Raw genomic sequence first — 18,070 nt, forward strand, 5'->3', positions numbered from 1 at the left:
TAAGGCGACGAGGAGAAAATCACGAGCGACGAAGGGCAATGGAGGAAGAGTAAGGTCGAAGTAGGACTCCACTGCGATAGAAAGGTCAGGATGAGGTCGAATGCTTAATCTGAATTCCCCACGGTCACCCACCAGGAAAATCGAGTTTGTGTGGGAACTTCTTTTTATCCGCACGTTGTCAAAACAGTAGTGAGATGGTTCTTCTGTATCCACACCAGGGAAGCGGCGTGAGAGTGGGTCTGAACAACCAGCGATGCTAGAAGCCTCGCGTCAACAAAAGGCGCGAGATGGAGACCAGGGTAATTTTCTGCTTTGTCGATGGATAATTTTCTAACCGTTGGACAAGCTGCCAGGGACAACGCGTATAGGCGCGGAAATCAAGGGAGTGGAACAGGTTAAAAAATAATACAAGTTAAAAAGAACGAGGGGAAAAAAGAGGAGGAAAAGGGAAAAAAGAAAAAAGGAAGAAAAGAAAAGAAAAAAGTAAAAAAGAAAAAGAAAAAGAAAGATAAAATACAGTAAAATAAAAAATAAAAAAGGTTGAATAAAAAAAAAATTTTAATAAAATAAAATAAAAAATCAAACGATAGCACCAAGGTAGCGTCTGATCACGGGGAGGAAAGCAAAGGCAGCCAGTATAGGATGGAATTGGGGGAGGGGAAAGGAAAGGCAAGGAAGGGGGGAGGGGCGAACGGCGGCGTAAAGTTAAGACCAAAAAAAAAAAAAAAAAAAAAAAAGACAAGTCTGCAGTAAGTTAGTTGGTTGGTTGGTTTTGGCTAGTCGGAAGAGCGAGAGGAAAAGTTTGGTTTGGGGGGGAAAAAAGAGGAAAAGAGGAAGGAAAGAGAGAGACAGAAGGAGAGACGATCCTAACTCGGAAAGGCAAAAGGCGCTCTCAGAAAGTCAGCCAGCGTCAGCAACCCAACGGCTGGGACGGCCTCTCCAAGCTGGTGCCGGGGACTTGATTCGTGCCTCAGCCGGTTTCCGAAAACCAGAGCCGATATTCTATTAATATTATTTTTTCTTATTATAATATATATTAAATATATGATAGAGTAGACATTTATTTTATCTATTCGTTTTTACTCTATTCAATTTTATTTATTTTATTTCGTTTATTCTACAAGTACTCTGTAAGAGAAGCAGATAATTTGGTTGGCAGCAGCGGCAAGCAGGGGAAAAAATCACAGATGAAAACCGCCGTTCCGCTCTGCATGGTTTTTTGGGGTTGCGCTAGAAATTGGGGGGTGTCGGGCGTGTTCCGAAGACAGAGCGAGCCCGGAAGTACCACGATGGTACTCTTGCCGCATCCAGATACGTAAAAGATACTTGGCGACGACTTGAGCGATTCCAGACGCAAGCGGCGGAATAGCCGCGGTGATTGGATGGGAATCGATTGAGCTGAGAGTGATCACTTTGTAGACTGTTGAGGACATTTGGATACGGTGTAATCATGTAGAAAAATACGATGAAGACAGCGGAACAACGGATGTGGCGGACTACAGCAAAGACTGCTGTCTGTTTTCAGGACTCCGAGTCGCCGCTCCGATCGCGTTACTGTTGACTATTCCCTTCTGATCTCTTCTTGCAGCCAACATGAAACACCAGCTTTGTGGTCGTTTGTAGACTTCAAAAAATATGGACTACTCGTGCATCCCATCTCCGCAGTTGACAGTCCCGCTGTTCCTGTCAATGGCACACACCCACCATCCCACTTCCCACATGTGCTTATCAGAGTTATCAGTTTACCTCAAGTGGAGTGGTTTTCGAGAAAAATGCCCCTCTGATCGGTTGATGGATACTTTCCTGGTGGGTGTCAGAGTTCCAATTTTTCCCAAGTACCGTACACCATGGAGGGTGAGGATGGAGAAACGGGAATGGAGATATCCATATCTCCAGAATTCCAGATCCCCAGTTCACGCAGGGTCTTTCTTTGGAGTCGGGTGTCATGCTATGTTTTTTTTTTTTTTAAACTGTCTGCAAATCTCGTTGGTTGCCTCGTATGGCGGCCCTATACATAATACATTAGACTGCAGATTCCGTTTTCGTAGGATTCACGGTAAACTCGGCGGCAGATGTGCAATTCATGCAGGTATATATTTATCCATCTGTAGTCTGTACGGTGCCATGTACATGTCCGTAGCCGCTGGTTGCTGCGAATATCGGCCTGTCCTACTTACACTACTACACTACAGCTTACACTACGTCCTATATCTTGATATCTCCTACCATAACTTTTATACAACTACAGAAGAGTACTTTTGTCAACCACAATAACCACCACCACCCCCAAATGTCCACGCACCTCATCAAACCACTTGCGAATAATAACAACCCCAGCCCTTGTCCAACCCGGTAGCTAATCCCGGGCAGCTAATGCAGGACAAGTATTCAGCCCGCCATTGGCATCTTTCCAACTCGACCTGCCATGGACTTACGTAGCGCCTCCCATTAATTTGCCCTCGATGTCGTGTCTTTTTTTTTTTTTTTTTTTTGACACCCTTCTCATTTGCCACTTCCAAGTAAAGTGTGTGATAGGTCATATATTCGTATAATTCAGCTTCCATCTTGCTTTGCCATATTGCCAGAACAAAACTCTACAAAACTACATAGCACAGTTTAAAGGTTGAGGTCAATGTCAAGATGGAGAAGACCCATCCGTTTAGGCTTCATGTTGGCGGCTACAAGCTCCACCAGGAGATTTTCGTTGGGAGCTTCTCCCGCTTCGATTGTGGACCTTTTTGACCGCTAAGGCGAAGATATCTAGATCGAGTGCATTCTGCTATCTGATCTGAGTCGTGATTGTCATGTCAGCTTTACCAGGGCGACGTATGTATGTATGTATGTATGTATGTAGGGTTTCATTCCATCTTCCAAATATTGATTGAATAGTTTTATACATTCTTGATAATAAATAGAAATACATAATGAAATATGATAATAAAGATAATAAAGATAATAAATAATAATAATAATAATTAGAAACTGGTCTCGACCGCAATGCTCTCTAATACAACCTACAGCATCACCCAACTAGTGAAACCGTGAAACTATCACTTATGCCCGCGATGACAGTATGAAATATCAAAATTAAACCCAACGTTTTTTCCTCACCGAATAACAAGCAAGTAAAATAGCTCGCCTAAGTTGCCACTTTCTCTTCAGATCCGGTGGAGCCACTCCCTTATGCACCTCGCTCAAAGTGGCGCGCAAGGGATCCATCCGATCACGGCTATTCCGCTCCACTTTCCAGCAGCCGATAGTTACGGATTCGGTACCCTCGTAGAACTTCCACCGAAGAAAACATGGCGGTGTGTGGATATCCTAACTAGTTGGTGGTTATGTCGATGACTATCTATGAGCGACTCAGACGAAGAACTCAGAAACTCAGTTCTGTTCAGCCTGTTCAGCTAGAATTGTCCGAATGGATCGTCGCCTGTTTTTTGCACGATCTTGAAGCTTGGCTTTCTTTCGCTTGGAGATAGAGTATCCAGTATCCTACGGTCTACGGAGAACACGGAGTCGGAACACATGATTTTGATGCTACTCTCAACGATATTAATCGCGCAGTTCTGATCATAATACTATTACATCATTGTTTACTAGTAATACTGTACACTGTACATAACACCTAGTACTCGGCAGAGCACAGCACTACTTCGTCCACAGGTACAGACAGTGACAGCCGACAGAAAATGAATATCAGAATTGAGAATGACAGAAAACTCCGGAGTTGGAAATGGAGACGATATTGGAGAAAAAGCGCGGAGAAAGGACGCTGGTGAGGATGAACAACATGAATATTACCGCATCAGGCCAAGCAGTGTGCGTGCAGATAAAGGGTTAAAAACCCTGTGCCCACAAACCCTGCCCGTAGTAGGGCTACGTGGCAAGGAGACTCAACACGACTGTTCAGGGAGTGGCACTAAACCTGCAGATCAAGCAGCACTACTGTCTCTACTAGCCCTCTCACTCTGTCTTCCGACTCGACTCTTTCCGCCGAATCCGGGATTCCCAGACGGATTACGGACAGGGTTTTTCTCCCTCGGCACTTTACCTGTGGTGGGTGTTTCTCCGGCCCAACCCGGAATAACGCCGAAAGCCAAGTCTGGATCGTCCAGGTTTCAGCTTTTTTTCTAGTGGCGCCTGCCTCCACCGGGCCGGCCAATCAGGGGGTCCTGCAGCACCCGACAGAGTGCGCCACCCACCTCATCACCGTCGCGCCAAGAGCTTCACTGGTCGAGAAGCTGTTGGTTATCCGGTGTATGCATCTTGTATTAGTACTCCATAGTGACAGTGTAAAGGATACATATTCTAGTACCCTAAGCCTTAGCTACTTCTAGGTACAGATAGTATCTGTCTTATGGAGGGCAAGTCAGCAACAGATGGAAGATCGATCCTGACAGAAGGCACACTCGAACCATGGACTGGCAAAGTCAATTGTACGAAATAAAATCACTAGGAATGTTTGATTATGGCTGCGGTTTCGACCGACGGCACAGGGTAATCTCATGATTTCATCCAGGCCGCGTCAGTTGAATCAGGGTATCTGACGACGTCGTCTCAGATGGTGTCGTACAAACATGTGGTAGACGACAGGCAGACAGGCAGACAGACCGATCTTGATAGTCTCAGGATGCTCGATCCGAGTTCCGTATACTGGTCATTTCACACTGCAGTTGATTCATCATCTATTATGTCTACTTGGCAAAAAAAGCAGAAAGAAATACTACCTTCCTATTTTACCTTCCTATTTGCCTCTGTAATGATACCAAATTCAAAATTCAAAATTCAATCCTGATAATTTACAGAATGAAAGACTGCTTCCCCCCCCTGTCAATCAATCCTAGACCATCACACGGAATACATCCCCTATCCAACATTCGAACCAGCTACTAACTGCCCACTAACTTTCCTAGAGGCGGTTATCGGTTCAAACGTGGGATTAATTTTCTCGTTGGAGTAGTTTTTAGCACTGCTAGTATCAGGTAGTACAAGAATTAACTTTGATATCGCAACTTAAACGCTCGTGTCGCCAATCTCCATCCATGACGTATAGAGATGAGGGCAAAAAGAGCTGGATTCGCCATTTCGGCAGATCAGGAAGCGTTATTTGCCGAGCTAACAGACACCTAGTGTCTATCTGTATGATGATACAGAGTAGATGAAAGAAGAGATAGACTGTAGACTGATGTATGTAGATACTAAGTAGAGTCAATCTGATCTCTCGAATTAGAGTAAATACGGGTCTCCATCTGGGATTAAGCATATTCGATCCATACCCACGAAAGTCAGTGGGGATGTGGATCTATCACCAAAGTACTGTACAATAATATCATAACAATATGTACGGAGTACTCCATATACTCTGTCAAGACAAGTCTACATATTGCGGCACTACGGTATCTGTCTATTCTCAACTGCACATACATTGACACCTCCATCTTCCAAAGGCTGCCCGGTGATTGTCGCCACCATACAGTAGCCTACGGATTCTACTTCAGCTCGATGCTATAGGCAGAACAAGGCTGGCTATCTCGATATTAACTATTGCCAGGGTGTTGCCGGGTATTTGCTAATTTGCATCCCAAATAACTGTCTGGCTTGCCTCATCACTCCATAATCAGGGCTGCTGACTGCATGTGAGATACTTTTGATACATCATATAGTCTACCCACTCTGATTTGACACCTCGCACCCTTCAAACAAAGAAAATATAGTCACAAGTACCGCACAGAATTAGTAAGGATGATTGACACTGGGCATGCATCTAGAGCTGTACACCATCGTGGGCCATGACCCATTTCGAACAGGGATCCTACGCTCGGATACGCCGATTACCTGCATCTATTTGAAGTTTAGAGTATTCGATATTATTCGATATTGAGTCTACGGTGTAACGGTAGGAGTATCTGGATTATTATTGAATTATAGGATGTTATATCGTTGTTATTGTTGTTGTTACTGTATATTTGATATATATGAAGTTAAAGTTGCTGTAGTCTATACACACTACAATATATATCCAACACCAACGTCAACACATACTGGTAGTATTTATATAGACAATCGCAGTCCACTCATCAAGTCGACTTTGGATACATATGTTCAACCGTTGTTCTCACTCCATCCTCTGGTGGACTTTCTCCATCACTATCCACCTCCACCTCCACCCCCACCGTCTCCTCCACGGGGTGAATCGCATGCTCCACATTCACCTTTGGTCCCTTGAACCACCGACGAGCATCCACAACCCACCAGACTGTCACCGCCAGCATCGGCGCCCCATACACCAGACACGTCCAGTTCATCAAGTCCGGCGTCAGATTCGACCCCGTCTCACTCGGCAAACACAACACAGGAACCATCAGCAACACAAACGACACGCCCATCCCCCCAATCACCCGCCCAAACGGACCCAGATGCCATGGTCCCCGCCGGAATCGATCACCCACCATAAACACCCGGATGGCGATGGGGATGGCGAATGCGATGAACTGCGCGATTCCGCCGATGGAGAAGAGCGCCCCGATCGCCACGTCCCCGGCCAGCATGAGGAGACACATGAGCACGCCGAGGATGCTGTTGAGGATGACGGCGTTGACGGGCGTCTGCGTGGATGGGTGCACTTGTTTCCAGACTCGCGAGAGCGGGAAGCAGTCGTCGCGCGCGTAGGCGTATGTCACCCGCGACGCGGCCACCATGCAGCCCTGGCCCATGGAGAAGCCGCACACGATGGTGAGGGCGAGGATGCCCATCGCGGTCTTCTGGGGCATGACTTGGAGCAGGTACGAAGCCCATGGTTGGCCGAGGTCAGAGTCCATCACGGCTTCGATGTCCAGCACCGTATAGGCGACTACGAGCTGCAGGAACCAGCCCATCAATCCACCCACGCCTGAGGTCATGACGATGGCGCGCGGTGAGGCAATGTTGGCGTTGGAGCACTCCTCGCTCAGATGGAAGGGTGAGTCATAGCCTGACATGGTCCAGATCACTCCCACAAAGGTCATGAGGACTGCTACGCCGTCTGGGAAATCGGTCAAGTTGGTGATGGTCCCCCAGACCTCCTTGGACGGCGTGAACTTGGGCACGTTTTTGGTTCCTGCTGGGATGGCGATAATCACAGCGACAAGGGCCAGCATGTTGAATGTCGAACCGTACGAGTTGAACCGCGCGATCCATTTCGTCGGCATACTACTGATGACCGAGTGGATGATCATGATGAGCGTCGTCAGAAGATACGTATGCCACGCCGTCGGCACATAACTAGGGTTATATACTGAAGCAGCTGCCAGCATCATCGCAGCCAGGGAATAATTCACCGATGGTGCTGCTGTGATTTGCCCAATCCAGTTCGACCACCCAGTGATCCAGGCTGCAAAGGGACCGTACCCAGGCGGCGCGAGAACGGCCGCAGCATAGTACAGTCCACCACTAACCGAGTCAGTTCATATACCACTCCATGTATAAGGATTCACACACCTCGTGGGCATCGCAGAGCACAACTCTGCCATCGCCATCGCCACACACTGGATAAAGACCATGGCGATAATCCAACCCCAGACCATACCCGCCGTCCCCGCATATCCCATCCCTTCCAAAGTCAGCAAACCATACTCAAATTGGGCATTCCAGCATCATATACCATAAGTCAAAGTACTCGCAAACGACGGCAACAGCCCTAGAACAGCAAAACTAACGCAGAAAGTCGTCCATAGGGAGAATTCACGCTTGAACTCTTGCTTGTAGCCCAAGGCCACAATCACCCTCTCGTCAGCGTCCATGTCACGGTCCGTATATGGGACATCGCCCTCCGGCAACACAGACGTGACTGGTTCATGGCTAGTATCGTCGTATGTATCTGGTGGTTTCGCAGTACTCATATCGAATGCTGTGCTTTTTGATGATATACAAGCCTTGTGTTACATCCACTTGACTCGAGGTGAGAATATAACTATTAATCGGAAGATATCCCTTTCTAGCATTCGAAGTGAAATCGGACTGGCCCACCCTTTATTATAATAGGTATGTAACCGCCCAAAAAATAAGCAAATATGAATACAACCCCAGCGTAAGGGATGGGGGACTGTGTAACATTATATCCCCATCCATACATTCTGCAGTCTGCACAAAGTTATCTATCCATCCCCTCCTTTCCTCCCTCGGGACCAGATTCATTGATAAACGTCAAAACCTTTTTATTTGCACTTAGCCTTATTCCTGTTTGATAAAGAAAAAACGATCGATCATATCTAATCACAATCCACGATAAGACCAGATTCGTTGGATGGATGCACGCGGAAGGCGGGGGTGGTAATAGTTACTTGCTTGGCGCATGGGTCACGATGTCTCTGTTTTTCGAGCTGAATGATCACCGCCCATACAAGATCATCCAGACAAAGGCGAGAGATGGGGGAGAGTCGGGCTTCTCCGCGTGTTGTGTGGCTTTGATCGCAGTCGTCGTCGTGTGCCTTTTTCTTATTGCTTACTTGCAGCCGGGGTCATGAAGCTTGGCTGGGGGACTCCATACCTAGAAGGGAAGTTTCAGGCATATTTGGATGTTATATCAAGGATCACTAGAGTAGATGAAATGGCGACAATGCTCTGGGATTCGTGTCGACGTGGTGGTTGATAAGACGATATTTCGAGATAGGGTCGAGATAAGGGAGTCAGATTCAGCCCGTTGATAACGCCCATAGTCGAGATATTTATGGATGGTCTGTCAGGCTGGACCTGCTTGAATGGAACTAGTAACAATCCCCATGAAAAATAAAAACTCCAACTATTCCCAGACAGATCTACTGTCGATATCCAAGGTAGAATACACGGAGACAAACTTGATTCTGGCGGACGTGTCTATGTGCTATCAAAACTCATCGCTATTCTACACAATACAGCACCAACTCCGCTCCCTTGACCGTACCCACTCTAGAGCGCACATTTCCCTGAAGTGATAGATATATCCTTGCGTACAATGCACAAAAGGGATGATTGAAGGTATGTATTTCGTAAATAAAAGTGTTTAGAAGGGCTATACAATTGTCAGTTTCCCTTCCTGGCGGCCAATATAAAAAAGACCAAAGTATATGCCACTTACGTTGTCCTCGGGGGCGATTCTTCGGTCAAAGTATTCATCGAAGAAAGGCAACTGCTGGAGAATGTCCTTGCGAACACGGGGAATTTCACCGAAGAAGAAGATGGCAAAGGTGCCAAGGCTGACACCGAAAGTACCGGCGATGGTACCGCTTTATAGCATAATCCATTAGTATAGATCCTGAAAGCATACGTACAGCCCGGAAGCACTTACAACTTGGTCAGACCGTTGAGGGTGATGCCGTGGTAGTGGAAGGGAGTGGCGTATCTGAATTCATTCGACACCGTCGTCAGTCATTATTCATTCCTTGGATTTTTGAATAGACCTTGACAGGCTTGTCCATATGTCTTCATGTGAGTTCCGGAGTGCAGCCAATCCTCGAGCCAAAGGTGCCTCAGCAATTGGCCAATCCTCGGTAATATCCCAGGCTATCCCAACACCAAAAAACTCAACCAATAGACATATGTTTCTTTTCAAGCACTGTCAAAGACTATTGAGGGGATCTCATTCGGGAAGCCTCACTTGGGCGCAAAAGGAGAGCGGTAGGCACCAGCAGACTGGGCCGCAGCGCGGCGAAGGGTTTGGGAGAAGACCTGCAAATTGTAAATCCCGTTAGCAATTGATATCCATGCAAATATCCAACTTCACTGTATCATCTCGAATATCAGAGTGCCGGTCAATGACGCGGTTGAATCTCCGACCCTCCCTTGGACACAGCGAACAGCCAACACAGAAAAACCACAGGTCGACAGAGGGTTCCAGAAAGCTTACCATCTTGTCAGACACACGAAGCACACGGGGAGACGATAATTGCTCCAGCAAAGAGGTGACAGCTGCAATAGAGGATTCGAACTTCGAAACAGTCGACGAAAACCGGGAGGCTCCGATGTTCAGTGCTTGCGGTAGCCCGACGACCAATCAGAGACCGGCAATTGGAGATCATGTGACCATACACTGGCTGTCAAATCAGATGCTTTCGATTTCCGATTCCGAATACTTATCAACGTTCAAGTCCACCAAAAGATCTAAATATTCTTTGGAAAATATAATATAATTGTTCTTTAACGATGTACTTATTAAAGAAGATACAAGCAAGCCCAGTAATATCAGAAATTGCCATAACCCCGACCAGCCAAAAGAGATAAAATCATTTGCACTCTGCCAGTGCATCCCTGATCTGAAGCTTTGGAATGAGACTGTATAGTCTACACGTATAGCTCCAACGGAAAAAGAACCTTTTGAAAATTTATAACAGATGCAACAAGATAGCTCAAAGAAACAAAACAAGAGGAAGTAAGAAGAGGAAAAGAATAACTGTACATGTTTCTTACACTCATTAATCTACCTTTCCGGTAGAACCGCCGTTCAGCAAACCTTCCTTACCATCCAGCTGGAAGAAGCCACCGCTGCTGCTAGCAGCGCCCAGGATGCCACCTCGGCCAAGAGCTCCGCGCTTTCTTCCCCGGGCCAAAAAGGTAACCGCAGCCACAGAGATAATCAACAAGAGGACGAAGATGATCGGATGATCGGAGATGAAAGACCGAGTGAAGAAGAAAGCAGACTCGATGCTTCCAACAGTAGACTTAGGGCTCAGCTTTGGCGGGTTGGCAATGACAAGAGGAATGGTTTCAAGGATGGAGGTACGAGAGGCCATGATAGAAGCTCCACTAGAGGAGGTGTCCCAGTAGCGTCGGTTCTGTAAAAATCATTAGTTTCAAGTAGGGAGACAGCATCCAGAGGCAGGGTGTACTTACATCCTCGTCGTTGATGATGACTCGCTCCCCATTTTCTACATCGATGCCGTAAGTAGTTCTCAGCCAGCGCTCCCAAAAGTCGCCGTCCACCCAAGCAAATCTAACTTGCTTCTTGTCGTCCTCACGGATCGTGATACGCATGTTCTTGGCGGCTCGCAATCCGCGCTGGTCATTACGGTCATCAGCTTCCTCAATGCGTAGTTGTTTAGCATCGCGAAGTTCCTGTCTTTCCAATTGGAATAGCTGGACCTGCTTGTCCATCCACTCAAGCGCCGCATTTTTGAGCTCTCTCTTGGACTGAATGAAGTCATCTGAGCGTCTTCGGCTAAGGATGCCAAGCACCACATACTTGCCATCCATAATTTCACGTGCATTGGAGGCTGTAAGCTCGGGGACGATTGGCAACCATACGGTTTGCATCCAGGATAGAATCTGTCGGAAGTCTCTCATATCCTTAGGAGCAAGAGCGTTGTAGTAGCTTGGACGCCCGTCCCTGACTACAAGAAGTCGAGGCCATGTCGAGATCTTGAATCTTTCCGCGAGAGCCGCGCTGTCAGTCTTGACAATCTTGGCGTGTCCAACAAGACTGAGAGTCAAGCGGTCCAAAGCCGCAAAGTCCTCCGATGTCGTGGCGTGGTCATAGAAGTAGAGGAAGATAACCTCCTCGGTTTCCTCCAGTGCCTTGAACTGTGCTGCATCGACATCCCGGAAGCCAGTGCCGACATCAACAGCCTTTTTGGCATAATTGACCAGATCACCAAGACCACGAAGACCTTGGTACTCGACTCTCTCACCACCGCGGAAGAAGTACATTGTCGGGAAGCCAGCCACACGCGCATCCTTGCAAAGTCTAGATTCGACGTCGCAGTTGACTTCTCCAACGTTGAGAGTGTGCTGCATCTCCTTGGCCATTTGGTGCCAGTTGGGAGCCAGGGCCTGGCAATGGCCACACCACGGCGCGTAGAATTTGATGAACCAGGGGTCTCTTGTGGTAGTAACAAGCCTTTGGAAGCTCTCAGCAGTGAGGGGAACAGACATGCCCTGGGGGTTTGCGGGGGCTGAGTTCGGCTTCGACTTTGTGCTAGAAGTTTTCTTGACATCCTGAGATGCCAGCTGGGCAACCTGTTCCTTATGCTTCTCACCAGCTTTGGTACCCGCCCCAGGGTCTTTGTCCTTAGCGGCTGGTTTATCCGGCGTAGCGTTCGTATCGACTTCCTTGTCACCTGGCTCTGGAAGCTTGATGCCTCTTCTGGGACGAGATCCAGGTCTGATCAATTCCAGTTTCTCTTCCACAAACTCACTGAGGTCCGTCATGGTCTTCTTTCCTTCATATTTCTCCATGAGCTCGCCATTTTGGTAAAGCGAGAACATAGGGAAATAATCAACTTGAAGCTTTTTGCACAGATCTCCGTAGGCAAGACAGTTCATTGACGCGAAATGGAAGTTATAGAAACCGTGGAAGGAATTCAGCGATTGAGTATCAGAGGATTTCGAAGACGAGGAAGACAAAGGATCGGAAGTCTATAAACTATCAGTATAAGCCGACGACAAATATCTCGTTTTCGATGAGGGGATACGTACAAAGTAGTATTCATACAGGGTCTGCCATGTTGGAGCGACTGCCGTACAGTGGGGGCAAGATGGAGAGTAGTGCTTGACAAACCTAGTGAGAGTCAGTATCACTGTGAAGCCCTCAATTCCACGAAATAAAATCCTGACCAGTAGCCATCCTTAACAGTCTCCTCGAAGTTTTCCGGGGTCAGCTCTTTGAGCGGAGGCACTTCGATGCCATTGAAGGTGCTCGGAAGTGTGCTCGGATCAACCTTCTCGGACGATCCACCTCTCTTGAAGAGATGCTCATTTCTCGATTCAAGATTGGGGGCGTTTCCTTCGGAGGGAGCGGCGAAAGTTGGGACGGAGACAAGCGAGAGAAGTGACCACGCCAGCAAAGAGGCCTTCATGCTGGGCAGGTCAAGGTCCAAGAACCTTGGACAGTTAATTGATTAAAATAGATAAAGTAAAGACACCAAAAGATATACAGAAAAAATGACGCTTGGAGCGAATGGCAAAAAAAAAAAAAAGACCACGGTTGGGATATCGAAACGCTGTCACGAGTGGCACATGGGACTACTCCGTATGGAGGGTCTGAATGCGGCTCAGACAAGCGCGGGCTGTGTCAACACCCTCTCAAGATGGAGCAACCTGGCAGAGCTGTCTGTATCAAAAGCGCGGATAGATATCCTGCTGCTGCTGCCACTGCACCAAGGTATGCAGGTTCCAAGGTGGCCCGAGAACGTAGTCAAATGTAACAGCAATAAATCAAAGGTGACGATGATTTGCCCCCTAAGAAGGACTGGACTGCGATAAGTTTAGCACTGGCGACGGGCCGTCAATTCGGACGGGGGTCCTGGAGTCTCTGTTTCTCCGCCTCCCGACCGGACTTCAACCTTCGCGGGATTCACAGACAGTGCGCTTCTCTGGTTTAGTTACAAACCACTTGCCATTGGTCATATAATTCAACACCCTTTGGGGTCAATTTCTTCCCTTTTTCCCACACATCCTCACAATGAGGTCTACCATCCGGTTATTGGCTAACGTCAAGTCGGCCCGGTACCTTGAGCCTTTCGCTCCTACCGGGTTGACCGGCCTCACCACCCACCCCAGCCCTCGCCCGACTTTGATCTACCTCTACACAGCTACATTGCAGAAACTGAAGGCTTTCCCCGAGTCGTCGGTCTATCGCCAGTCCACCGAGGCTCTGACCCGCCAGCGCCTGCAGATTATCGAATCTACCAAGCCGCCTGGATTCGAGGCTTGGTTGGAGCGTGTGAAGAAGACAGTGGGCGCTGAGCCTGAGCGATTCGCAAGCCTCCGCCGCGCCGATGGTTCATACGCAGCCAGCCAGCGTGACGATGGAACCGACAACCCCCGTGGCGAGGAATGGGATGGTGAAGCAATGGAGGCCACCTCTGAGGGCCCTGCCCGTACTCCGGAACAAGAGGCGCAGTGGGAGCAGGCCATTGAGGACGGAACTAAGACGGATTCTAAGGGATCGGATTTCTACCTGGAGCAAATGAAATGGGAGAACGAACCCGCTCTCGAGGCCGACCAGTATGTTGGACCTTTCTCTTGAATGATACTACCGAGGGACTAATGATTAATCCGCTCAGGGTCGCCGATATTGAGAAGCAGATTGGTGCTGGTCTCATTGAAGAAGTCATTCAGGTTGCCGAGGGCGAACTGAGCCTTGTGGATGAGATGCACAAGTCGCAGGCGTAAGTTTATTGCCAAAACCACCGGCTTCTGCTGATGCTCCTGGAAATTCGACTGACTTTTATTCAGATGGGAGGAGCTTGAGGAGAAGCCTGTTCCTGGCCAGTGGACTTACTTTGAGCGATCATAAAGAGCTCCGACCTACGGAGATTCTTGATCAACCCAAATCACCTGTATTTATTAGTCGAGGGGTGTTCGTTTGGAACGAACACAATTCTGTGACAACTTCTCGCATTATGATCAACCTTTTATCGCTGTTTCACATTTATCATACCCGGACCATAAAAGCCTTGCTACACTATCACCGGGAAACGTATTCAATTGATGTCTTCGGTTAGCATGTCTCCTGGGGACTTGCAACGGCTGTTAACTGTAGGAATTATCTACGAGTCACTGTAGTCAAATAGCCGTTTATTTTTCTTTTAGTTCTTACAATTTAGGATCAACAATGGTGAAGTAGTGAAGTCAATGGCTTCAAGATCTTACGCCTGGAAGGCAGGCTTGACCCCACATTTCGACATTACACCCCACTACTGGAGAATATCTGATTAGCCCTCTGAGTAAAAATAACAGTAACCATCAATTCTTGATTTTATTAGATCGTAGATGTCATATCTAACAGATCCAGCAGTGCAGGCGTAGGATGCACCAGAAGCGCAGGCGGTGAGGCTGATGTCGCCTAGCCGATTCGAGATAGCTGGCGGGATTCCGTCTCCTTGTGGACACATCGCTGCCAGTCCCTGAGGAACTATCTCGTTCGAACAGGCCAATCCACTCGATATACTCGTCATATTTGTGTCAGCCAACAGCGCTGTTGACACGCATTTTCTTCACTAACCCTTTGCAATCCCGGGCTGGGCTGTTTGAGCGGCTCGTGGCCTGGTTCTCCCCTCCCTCTCACAGGCCGTTCCCCGACGCCGCACACATTCGCGACTCTCACCCCCACACAATATGCGGTTGGATATCAAGGTACGCCGTCAAGCCACGAGGAGGACTTAATATTTTGTGCTAGGAGTGAATGCGATAGGCATTAATATGCAATTGCGTGGAGATATTGTATTGTCGCTGACTATTGTTGGGCTCTACAGAGACAACTCTTTGCCCGCTCCGAGCGGGTAAAGGGCATTGATTTCCATCCTACGGAACCATGGGTGAGTGTGCATTGCTGGCTTGTTTTTCTCTATCTTTCTAACAATCATCTAGATCTTGACGACTTTATATAGCGGTTCGTTGCGGCCGTCGCCAATTATCAATTTGAATGCGCTAATCGTGCTATAGGTCATGTATACATCTGGTCTTACGAAACCCAGGTAAGCCCCCAAGGAATATGGCCAGATACGGAAAAGAATCCCACTGACAGTCTTGACTCTAGTCTATCATCAAAACCTTTGAACTCACCGATGTACCTGTACGAGCCGGGCGTTTCATTGCCCGCAAGAACTGGATCGTCTGCGGCTCGGATGACTTCCAGCTCCGCGTGTACAACTACAATACCTCCGAAAAGATCACCTCGTTCGAGGCTCACCCCGACTACATTCGATCGATTGTTGTCCACCCTACCCAACCTTTCGTCCTTACAGCGTCCGATGACATGACAATCAAACTCTGGGATTGGGAGAAAGGCTGGAAGTGCGTCCAGGTCTTTGAGGGGCACAGCCATTATGTTATGGGATTGTCGATCAACCCCAAGGATACCAACACATTTGCTTCCGCTTGTCTGGACCGCACTGTGAAGATCTGGAGCCTTGGTTCCCCCCACGCCAACTTTACCCTCGAGGCACACGAAACGAAAGGTGTCAACCATGTCGACTACTACCCGCAGGCCGATAAACCGTATCTTCTTACTACTTCCGACGATAAGACCGTCAAGATCTGGGATTACACAACGAAGGCGCTCATCGCGACTTTGGAAGGACACACAAGCAACGTTTCCTTTGCTTGTTATCACCCAGAACTCCCGGTGATCATCTCAGGTTCCGAGGATGGAACAATTAAGATTTGGCACGCAAACACATACAGACTGGAGCAGTCATTGAGCTATGGGTTAGAAAGAGCTTGGTGTATCTCTTACCAGCGTGGAAGACAAGGTATTGCCATGGGTTTCGATGACGGTGCAGTTGTTGTCAAGATGGGCAGAGAAGAGCCAGCCGTCTCCATGGATGGGTCAGGAAAGGTTGTCTGGGCAAGACATAACGAAGTGGTGTCGACTGTGATCAAGGGCGGTGACTCGAGCGTCAAAGATGGCACACCCCTGACTCTCCCAACCAAGGACCTGGGATCGTGTGAGGTTTACCCTCAAACTCTATCGCACTCACCGAACGGGCGTTTCGTTTCAGTCTGTGGTGATGGAGAATACATCATTTACACTGCGCTAGCCTGGAGAAACAAGGCCTTCGGTCAGGCACTTGATTTTGCTTGGGGGTCGAAGGACAACAGCAATGACTACGCCATCCGCGAGTCGCCTACTAGTGTCAAGATCTTCAAGAACTTCAAAGAAGTCAGCGGTGGCCTGGATGTAGGATTCCAAGCCGAAGGTCTGACGGACGGTGTTCTGCTTGGTGTGAAGGGCCAAGGAGGAATCGGCATGTTCGATTGGGAGACTGGAAACTTGGTCCGACGCATTGAAGTCGAGCCCAAGGCTGTAAGACAACCACTATCCATAACTATTTCGGGATTTTGTTAGCTAACAAGTCATAAACAGGTCTACTGGTCTGAATCGGGAGAGCTGGTCACCCTTGCTTGCGAGGATTCTTTCTACGTTCTCCGGTTCTCGCGGGAGAATTATGTCAACGGAATGAATGATGGCGAAGCCGATGAGGATGGCGTTGAGTCTGCTTTTGAAGTCGTTACCGACGTCAACGAGTCTGTCCGAACAGGTGAATGGGTCGGAGACTGCTTTATTTACACAAACTCGACAAACCGCTTAAATTACCTCGTTGGCGACCAAACCTATACAATCTCTCACTTCGACCAGGCCATGTATGTCGTGGGCTACCTGCCACGGGATGGCAGAATCTACCTGGCTGACAAGGATGTCAACGTTGTTTCGTTTGGTCTTTCTCTCAGCATGGTCGAGTACCAGACAGTGGTACTGCGCGGAGATATGGACCTGGCTGCCGAATTGCTCAAGGATGTGCCACAAGATCAGATGAACAAGGTCGCCCGATTCCTCGAAGGCCAAGGGTACAAGGAAATGGCGTTGGAGGTTGCCACAGACCAGGAGCACCGCTTCGAGCTCTCTCTTTCTCTCAATGATCTCGAGACTGCCCTTGAAATTGCCCGCGAGGCCAATGTTGAGCACAAGTGGAAGATCGTCGGTGATGCCGCCATGTCTGCATGGAACCTGGCTCTGGCCCAGGAATGCTTCACCAACGCCAAGGATGTTGGTTCCCTTCTCCTCTTGCACACCGCCAGCGGCAGCAAGGACGGCCTTCGAGCCCTGGCCGACCAAGCCTCAGAAGCCGGCCTTCACAACGTCGCATTCTCCACCCTGTGGTCTGTTGGCGATGTCGACGGCTGCATTGCCCTTCTCGTCCAGACTGGCCGTACTGCGGAAGCCGTTCTCTTCGCCCAGACTTACAAGCCCTCGCGGGCTCCCCAGCTCGTGACACAATGGAAACAGTCCCTGGAGCAGTCTGGAAAGACAAAGGTTGCTCGTCTGGTTGGTGTGCCCCCGGGTGCCCCCGACACCGCGACAGACGATGACCTGTTCCCCGAATGGGACGAGTACCTCCGCCTTGAGAAAGAAGGTGGTGTCCCTGAACCGCCATCCTCGGAATCTCTCATCGACGTCAACGCCGACGAAGAGGGAGAAAAGGCCGAGAGCGCAGAGAATGGCGCACCCGAGGTGGAGGCGGAAGCATGAATTAAATGATGAAGTAGTAGATACAATGTCCTTCCATTCCAGAGGGACCTCTAATGTGCTTTGTTTGTTGAGGAAATCTTGTTAACT

The 18,070-nt window shown here is 48.6% G+C and overlaps 5 protein-coding genes across 5 annotated transcripts; 2 read left to right on the top strand and 3 right to left on the bottom strand.

Annotated features, from left to right (window-relative positions):
- Positions 1–5,909: 5,909 nt before the first annotated feature.
- On the bottom strand, positions 5,910–7,577 carry ASPWEDRAFT_44143 (amino acid permease). The gene is made up of 2 exons (XM_040836192.1): positions 7,480–7,577; positions 5,910–7,431 (listed from the first exon to the last, which is right to left on the bottom strand). Exons 1-2 carry the CDS (start codon positions 7,488–7,490, stop codon positions 6,081–6,083), a joined length of 1,362 nt encoding a protein of 453 aa, XP_040685783.1. The 5' UTR covers positions 7,491–7,577; the 3' UTR covers positions 5,910–6,080.
- A 1,265-nt stretch (positions 7,578–8,842) lies between these two features.
- Positions 8,843–9,684, bottom strand: ASPWEDRAFT_44146 (cytochrome b-c1 complex subunit 10; the record flags this gene model as incomplete). The annotated part of the gene is made up of 4 exons (XM_040836194.1): positions 8,843–9,028; positions 9,095–9,242; positions 9,305–9,358; positions 9,614–9,684. Coding segments are annotated over 4 exons (282 nt in total), but the record flags the coding sequence as incomplete, so codon positions are not given.
- A 441-nt stretch (positions 9,685–10,125) lies between these two features.
- Positions 10,126–13,195, bottom strand: ASPWEDRAFT_139612 (putative disulfide isomerase). Its single transcript, XM_040829387.1, has 4 exons — positions 12,565–13,195; positions 12,427–12,508; positions 10,846–12,366; positions 10,126–10,787 (listed from the first exon to the last, which is right to left on the bottom strand). The coding sequence occupies exons 1-4, from the start codon at positions 12,804–12,806 to the stop codon at positions 10,428–10,430; spliced, it is 2,205 nt and encodes a 734-aa protein (XP_040685785.1). The 5' UTR covers positions 12,807–13,195; the 3' UTR covers positions 10,126–10,427.
- Positions 13,196–13,296: 101 nt separating this feature from the next.
- Positions 13,297–14,630, top strand: ASPWEDRAFT_44150 (complex I NDUFA5 subunit family protein). The gene is made up of 3 exons (XM_040836195.1): positions 13,297–13,956; positions 14,016–14,120; positions 14,188–14,630. Exons 1-3 carry the CDS (start codon positions 13,412–13,414, stop codon positions 14,246–14,248), a joined length of 711 nt encoding a protein of 236 aa, XP_040685786.1. The 5' UTR covers positions 13,297–13,411; the 3' UTR covers positions 14,249–14,630.
- A 439-nt stretch (positions 14,631–15,069) lies between these two features.
- Positions 15,070–17,983, top strand: ASPWEDRAFT_175409 (coatomer subunit beta'; the record flags this gene model as incomplete). Its single annotated transcript, XM_040831356.1, has 6 exons — positions 15,070–15,087; positions 15,207–15,269; positions 15,322–15,343; positions 15,397–15,428; positions 15,491–16,759; positions 16,820–17,983. 6 exons carry the CDS (start codon positions 15,070–15,072, stop codon positions 17,981–17,983), a joined length of 2,568 nt encoding a protein of 855 aa, XP_040685787.1.
- Between the last annotated feature and the right edge of the window lie 87 nt (positions 17,984–18,070).

This window comes from Aspergillus wentii (assembly GCF_001890725.1).
Source record: "Aspergillus wentii DTO 134E9 unplaced genomic scaffold ASPWEscaffold_7, whole genome shotgun sequence".
NCBI classification, from domain to species: Eukaryota; Fungi; Ascomycota; class Eurotiomycetes; order Eurotiales; family Aspergillaceae; genus Aspergillus; species Aspergillus wentii.

Excerpts from the sequence above, each read along its gene's own strand:
- ASPWEDRAFT_139612 (XM_040829387.1), bottom strand. The coding sequence starts at position 12,806 with ATGAAGGCCTCTTTGCTGGCGTGGTCACTTCTCTCGCTTGTCTCCGTC. Across the intron at positions 12,367-12,426 it reads CCCTGTATGAATACTACTTT|ACTTCCGATCCTTTGTCTTC; the intron begins GTACGTATCCCC and ends GATAGTTTATAG. Across the intron at positions 10,788-10,845 it reads TCATCATCAACGACGAGGAT|AACCGACGCTACTGGGACAC; the intron begins GTAAGTACACCC and ends TGATTTTTACAG.
- ASPWEDRAFT_44150 (XM_040836195.1), top strand. The coding sequence starts at position 13,412 with ATGAGGTCTACCATCCGGTTATTGGCTAACGTCAAGTCGGCCCGGTAC. Across the intron at positions 13,957-14,015 it reads CCCGCTCTCGAGGCCGACCA|GGTCGCCGATATTGAGAAGC; the intron begins GTATGTTGGACC and ends TAATCCGCTCAG. Across the intron at positions 14,121-14,187 it reads GAGATGCACAAGTCGCAGGC|ATGGGAGGAGCTTGAGGAGA; the intron begins GTAAGTTTATTG and ends ACTTTTATTCAG.